The sequence below is a fragment of the Arachis duranensis genome, unplaced genomic scaffold, assembly GCF_000817695.3.
Source record: "Arachis duranensis cultivar V14167 unplaced genomic scaffold, aradu.V14167.gnm2.J7QH unplaced_Scaffold_67340, whole genome shotgun sequence".
Classification (NCBI taxonomy): domain Eukaryota; kingdom Viridiplantae; phylum Streptophyta; class Magnoliopsida; order Fabales; family Fabaceae; genus Arachis; species Arachis duranensis.
In genome coordinates this window covers 35006-41721 of record NW_026265025.1, presented here as the reverse complement: position 1 = coordinate 41721, position 6716 = coordinate 35006, and the positions used below count along the sequence as shown (strand labels likewise).

The following is a 6716-nucleotide window of genomic DNA, read 5'->3' as shown; positions in this document are numbered from 1 at the left end:
CACTTTTTATTTTTCTTGCTTTGGATCTTGGGTGGAGAATTGAAGAACTTCTGTTTCAATCTCACCTTGAGATCTCTTGTTTACTTTTTCTGCATAATTGAATTTCAATTTCTGTTTACTACTTCATCTCTTCTTTTCTTCTGCAATTCACTTTTCCATTCTCCTTTGCAATTGTTCTTGTTGGATCAAGGAAGGATTTGAGATCTAGACTTGATATCTAGTCTCTTCCACTCCTGAGATCTTCAACCTTCTTTTAATTTGCTGCAATTGAGCTACATCTACTTTCTGTTTTTAATACCTCAATCACTTTTACTTTTCTGTTCAAAATCCACTTTACTTCACTTCATCTTTTACTCTTCTGTTTATTGCAAGTCACTTGTTCTTGTTTAAATTCTGCAATCACAACTCCCAATTCCCTTTTACATTCTCGCAATTTACATTTCTTACACTTTAAGTTTCTGTAATTTACTTTTCTTGCAATCTAAGTTTTTGCAATTTAATTTACATGTTCTTTAAGATTCCGCATTTTTATTTTCTGTTCTCTTTAATTTACTGCAATTCTTCCCTCTCCCTTTACATTTTAAGCAATTTAGCTTCTGTCAATTACAAACCACTCAACCCAATACTTGATTCGCTTGACTAAATCAACCACTAAACTAAAATTGCTCAATCATTCAATCCCCGTGGGATCGACCTCACTCATGTGAGTTATTATTACTTGATGTGACCCGGTACACTTGCCGGTGAGTTTTGTGTTGGATCGTTTTCCACACATCAGCTACGCTTTTCAAATGTAGCTTAAAAAAAGTGTGGCTGAATGGGTATTTTACTTATAGTGGATTCACTAAACCCCACCTTCATTAGGGGGAGGAGCTCTGTTTATTTGAATGGGTTGACAATCATTCTTTTCCTTCTCAATTCAAGTGGTTCATCTAAGAGGAGACTCTTGTTCTTCACAGATTCAATTACATTCGAGAGAACGGTTGAATCTACATGAATTATATGGTGAACTTGAGAAAGAATCCATATAATTCAGTTTAGAGTTATCCTTTCATGATTTCTTTGATCAATACACTTTGGGTTGGTATGTGAGATGTAACCTCCCTTAGTTGAGATTCTGGAAGTTGTGTGGCTTGGATTAGAAATTGAACTTCACCTCTTCTCATGACCAATTAGATCACGAGAGTGGCAATTGATTGTGTTGAGAGAAATTGAATTACCAAGAAATTGGGATTCAATTATTCACAAACCGCCATGGATCTATACCCATGATTGAGAAGGAGATGAGCAAAGTCAATTCATGACAATTTACATCTCTGATCCCTAATGATCCTTCCATCATTAATTCTCATCTCTTTTGCTCTTTAGTTATCTTGAATACCCACTACCCAATTCCCTTCTATATTCTTGCAATTTATTATTCTTGCCATTTACATTCTGTTTTCTATTCCTTGCAATCTACCTTTCTACTCTCTACAATTCTGTAATCTTTATTTTCTTGCAATTTATCTTTAATGTCATTTAAGTTTCTTGCATTTTAAGTTTCAGTTATTTACTTTCACTTTCCTTCTTTATTCTAGTTCTTTAAATTCCTTGTCATTTAACTTTCCGCAATTACATTCAAAAAATCAAATCTCATGAATTCAAACCATGTTTGCTTGACTAAAATTACTCTTTAACTAAAGTTGCTTAATCTACCAATCTCCATGGGATCGACCTCACTCTTAGTGAGTTTTATTACTTGATACGACCCGGTATACTTGCCGGTTGTACGTGAAATCTTAATTTTCACGTATCAAGTTTTTGGCGCCGTTGCCGGAAATTGGCAAAGATTGACAATGATTAAGTGAATGGTAGTTTAGATTAAGCATTTTTTTCTTTTCTTGTTAAGCCCACTAACTGTTTGATACTTTGTTTTACTAACCTCAACTCCACTCTAGCAATAGAGTGTTTCACTTGTGTTATTGGTTTTGTTTGTGTATGTCAAGGGCAAATAGATTTAATATTGAGGACGAGAGAACCCTCCGAAGGATAAGGAGAGCAGAAAGAGGAAAGGGGATAGTTGGTGAAGAGGAATCAGAGGGAGAGGACCAAGTCATGGAGGACGACATGCATAACCCTCCTGGAGGAGCTGCTAACAATGATAGATCACCTAGAAGGGTGCTGTCTTCTTACACCATCCCTGATCCAAAACATTGCGGGAGCAACATTGCCACCCCAAATGTCCATGCCAGTAACTTTGGGTTAAAACCCCAACTTATCACGTTGGTGCAAAACAACTGCTCCTATGGAGGGGGACCTCTTGAAGACCCAAATCAACATCTGTCTATTTTTCTGAGGATATATAATACAGTGAAGACAAATAGAGTGCATCCAGACGTCTACAAATTGCTACTATTCCCATTCTCCTTGAGGGATAAGGCCACTCAATGGCTAGAGTCATTCCCCAAGGAAAGCATCAGCAATTGGAATGATCTGATGAGCATATTTCTAGTAAAGTTCTACCCATCCCAAAAGATCATCAAATTGAAGACAGAGGTCCAAACTTTCAGGCAAATGGAAAGAGAGTCATTGTATGAAGCCTGGGAGAGATATAAAGCATTAATGAGAAGATGTCCACCTGACATGTTTAGTGACTGGGTTAAACTCCAAAACTTCTATGAAGGCTTAAATCTAGAAGCGAGGAAGGGACTAGACTACTCATCAGGAGGATCACTCAACATGATGAAGACTGCTGAAGAGGCTCAAGACCTTATTGAGATTGTGGCAAACAATCAGTACTATTACTCATCAGAGAGACATCATAACTCAGCCCCAAAGAAGGGGGTGATGGAGCTTGAAGGTGTTGACACTATATTGGCACAGAATAAGTTAATGCACCAACAAATCCAACAACAAATGAAAATGATGACGAAGAGAATGGATGGCCTCCAACTAGCCTCATTGAGCACAACTAGTCAACCTTCAGTTGAATGGGGCCAAGGTGAAGGAATTAATATTGAACAGCCACAAGAACAAGTTTAGCACATGCAGAATACTTCAAATTCTTCTCAGAATGAATTTTATGGTGATACATACAACTCATCCTGGAGAAATCACCCTAACCTGAAGTGGGGTGAAAACCAAAATCATTAGCAAAAGAACAATAACCCCAACCATATTCGTAACACAAACAACCAAAATCACCATCCTAACAACACTAACCAATACAAAAAAACATAAAACACATATCAACCACCTCACAACAATCCACAAACTCATCAAAATAACTTTTCTGCACCAACATCCAACCCACAAAATTACCACACCAGCCCTTCAAACAACTTCCAGCAATAATAATCATCCCCCATCATATCACCAATTGACCATCACGAAAATAGGATTTCAAGTCTTGAGGCAGCCCTACAAACAATTGCTCAGACCACTCAAACATTGGTCAAAGGACAAGAGAGATACGAAGCTACCATGAGAAACCTTGAACGGCAGGTAGGACAATTGGCCAAACAAGCTGAACGGCCAACCAATGTCCTTCCAAGTGATACAATACCCAACCCAAGAGACACAGAAAAAGCCATAAAATGGGAGGAGTGTAAAGCAATCACCCTGAGAAGTGGGAAGAAAGTGGAGACAGAAGCCATCACTCAGGAAGAGTACAACAAAGAAGGCTTAAAAGAAGAGGTGAAGGAGCAAAAGCAGGAGCAAAGAACCTCTACACAAAGTGATAGGTCAACTAAGAAGGAGGCAGTGAAAGCATACCAACCAATGCTCCCATACCCTTAAAGGCTCAAAAGAGAGAACAAAGAGAAGCAATATGCCAAATTCTTGGAGATATTCAAGACACTACACATCAACATCCCCTTCATTGAAGCACTTGAACAGATGCCCCTGTATGCTAAGTTCATGAAGGAATTGTTGACAAAGAAAAGATCCTTGAAAGAGGGACAAACGGTTGTGATGACCAAGGAGTGTAGTGCCATTATCCAGAAAAAGTTGCCAAAGAAGATGAAAGACCCAAGAAGCTTTTATATCCCCTGCACAATAGGCAACATGATGATTGAGAGAGCATTTTGTGACCTTGGTGCAAGCATAAATTTAATGCCACTATCTTTAATAAGGAAGCTTCAGATTCATAAATTGAAACCCACAAAGATAGCCCTTCAAATGGCGAACAAATCCATTCAGCAAGCTCTTGGGGTTGTGGAGAATGTATTGATAAAGGTGGACAAGTTCTTCCTCCCAGTTGACTTCGTCATCCTAGACATAGAGGAAGATGACAACACTCCCATTATTTTAGGGAGGCCCTTTTTAGCTACTGCCAGGGAATTGATAGATATCGAAAAAGGAGAATTAATGCTAAGGGTGCATGATGAGCATATAGTGTTCCATGTCTTCAAAAATTTGCAAAATTCCACTCAAGAGGAAAGGTGTATGAAGATCGATTTCATAGATTCAAACTTGAAAAAGGCACCTGATGAGACACTTCCAATGCACCTAAGCCCATGTTGGGAAGAAAAGAAAGAGGTGGAAGTGTTGCAACAAGCTCAAAGAATAGAGAAGAAGCTACAACCAAAGTCTGCATTTGAGATTCTCAGCAAAGACCTTCCACAAATTGAGGCCCTAAAACCTCAACTACCTCCTGGAAAAGAAGAGAGTCCCAAGAAGAAGGTGCTAAGAGGATGGAGAAATAAGAAAATTCCCACTGAAGGCTTCTCACCAAGGGATAAAGTGATGCTAACTTACCAACCAATGGAAACATCTCCACATTTTTCTGGATACTACACAGTGAACAAAATCCTCTCACTTGAACATGTGGAAATCGTCAAGAATGATACTAGAAGGAAGCTCACAGTGAGCGGGGAAGGATTAAGGCACTATGATCATCATCCTCCCTAAAGGGGGACAACCGTCAAGCTAATGACGATAAAGAAGCACTTGTTGGGAGGCAACCCAACCAAAGGTAGTTTTATTTTCTTAGTTAATTCAATAAAAGAGTTAAGTATATTTATCTGCATTGCAAGGGGCTAAGTTTGGTGTTGCACACCAACAGAATTTAGAGGTGAATGTGAGGTGCTAAGTTTGGTGTTCCACTAAAAAGTTTCATTAAAGATAGATTTCAACCCTCTGCATGATTAGTCACTTGCTCCAAACAATCAGAAAAACTACTTAACAATTGTTACTTTTAATTTAGATTTTATTTCCTTAATAGAAGCACTTGATGTTTCTTGCATGCATTCATTCTATTGCATATTAAAGTAAGCAAGGAACTAAGTTTGGTGTCCTCACACCAACTTATGTCTAGAAGATCACAAGCATACATGCATGCTAACCATCTCTTAAGTGCTTGGGGACAAGCAACTTCCAAAGTTCATTGTAGGCAGTCACTTCAATCTTGGGAAAGGTTAAGCATCATCAACCAAAGAGACAAAGAGGGATATAAAGACCAACAATGATGATGATAAGGAGTAAAGCAAGTAAACTCCAAAAGGTTGTATTGTTGAGTGATTGTCTTGTATTCAAACTGCTATGATTGAAAGTGATATTATACCCCTATTTATCTGCTTAGTATAACATCTTTGTAGTTCAATAACTAAGATGTTTGATATATTATAACACCATACTCTTGAAATTGCTTGCACTCAATATCTATAAGAATGCAAACAGAGAACATCTCTTTAAAAAGAATGATGGAGGAGTTGAAAATTTGTTTTGAGGCAAGCAAAAGATTAAGAGAAGTGGTGGTTCTAGTTGTATGATTGTGTATTGAGGTTGCATGTTTGTGAAAACTTGCATGGGAGCTCATAGGCAGGAAATAGAGTTCAAAGAAGTATTATGGAGAATCTCAAACATTTATTGATCCAAGAAGCAGCAACAAAAGAAAGCAAAAGAAACAGAAAAACAAAAGAACATGGCAAAAGGCTCTGAGCATCAATTACTAGGAAGAAAAAGAAAGAAATGAGAACTCAAAGAGTTACTATCCTAGTTAAATGCTTGTGGTAGAATTGTGTCAAAGAGAGAGGCTTGAGCAAGTAAATCTTAAAGGGTGTTTCAACACCTAATACCTTAAAACCAATTGGTTTGGGAGTATTGATTGAAAGCTTATCTAAAGAGCCGCTTTGAGACATGACACTTAGAGTCAAGGCCAAGACACAGAAACTATGAGCTGCTTCAAGGTGATTACCTATAGAGAGATTTCCATGATATCATTTGAATGAAAGTCCTAAGATCTAAGACTTTCAAAATGTAAGGACTGATAAGCACTGGGACCCTTGCATGAACACATAATTTAGAGTTCACCCCACTATCACTTAATCACTTCACTCACCAAGGTATTACAAGCTATTCCTCAACTCATTCCAATTAAAAGAAATCTTTGTGCATAGTTCTTCTCTTGCTTGAGGACAAGCAAGACTTTAAGTTTGGTGTTGTGATGCATTCGCATATTTGCCATTTTAACTAGTTAGTTTAGTTAGTTTAGCTTAGCTTCATTCATTTTCTTTGAAATAAATAAGCAATTTTGTGAACTTTTCCTCCATGCATTCATTAACCAAGAACTAAGTGAAATTTGGCATAATTTATGCAAATGATTCAAGAAGTTTATATACAAGTTGATGTGAATGATTCCCTTGAAAATTATTGCATAAGATGGCAAAACTTTAAGGAAAATTCTTTGGTTTATGTTAGGTGATGAAGCAAGAAGACAATGGAGCAAGGAAATC

The 6716-nt window shown here is 37.6% G+C and overlaps 1 protein-coding gene across 1 annotated transcript; it reads left to right on the top strand.

Moving 5' to 3' along the window:
• Positions 1 to 3879: 3879 nt before the first annotated feature.
• On the top strand, positions 3880 to 4893 carry LOC107472370 (uncharacterized). The gene has a single exon (XM_016091895.1). The coding sequence runs from the start codon at positions 3880 to 3882 to the stop codon at positions 4891 to 4893; it is 1014 nt and encodes a 337-aa protein (XP_015947381.1).
• Positions 4894 to 6716: the final 1823 nt, after the last annotated feature.

Bases quoted from the DNA above. Each gene is read 5' to 3' on its own strand.
- LOC107472370 (XM_016091895.1), top strand. From the start codon at position 3,880: ATGCCCCTGTATGCTAAGTTCATGAAGGAATTGTTGACAAAGAAAAGA.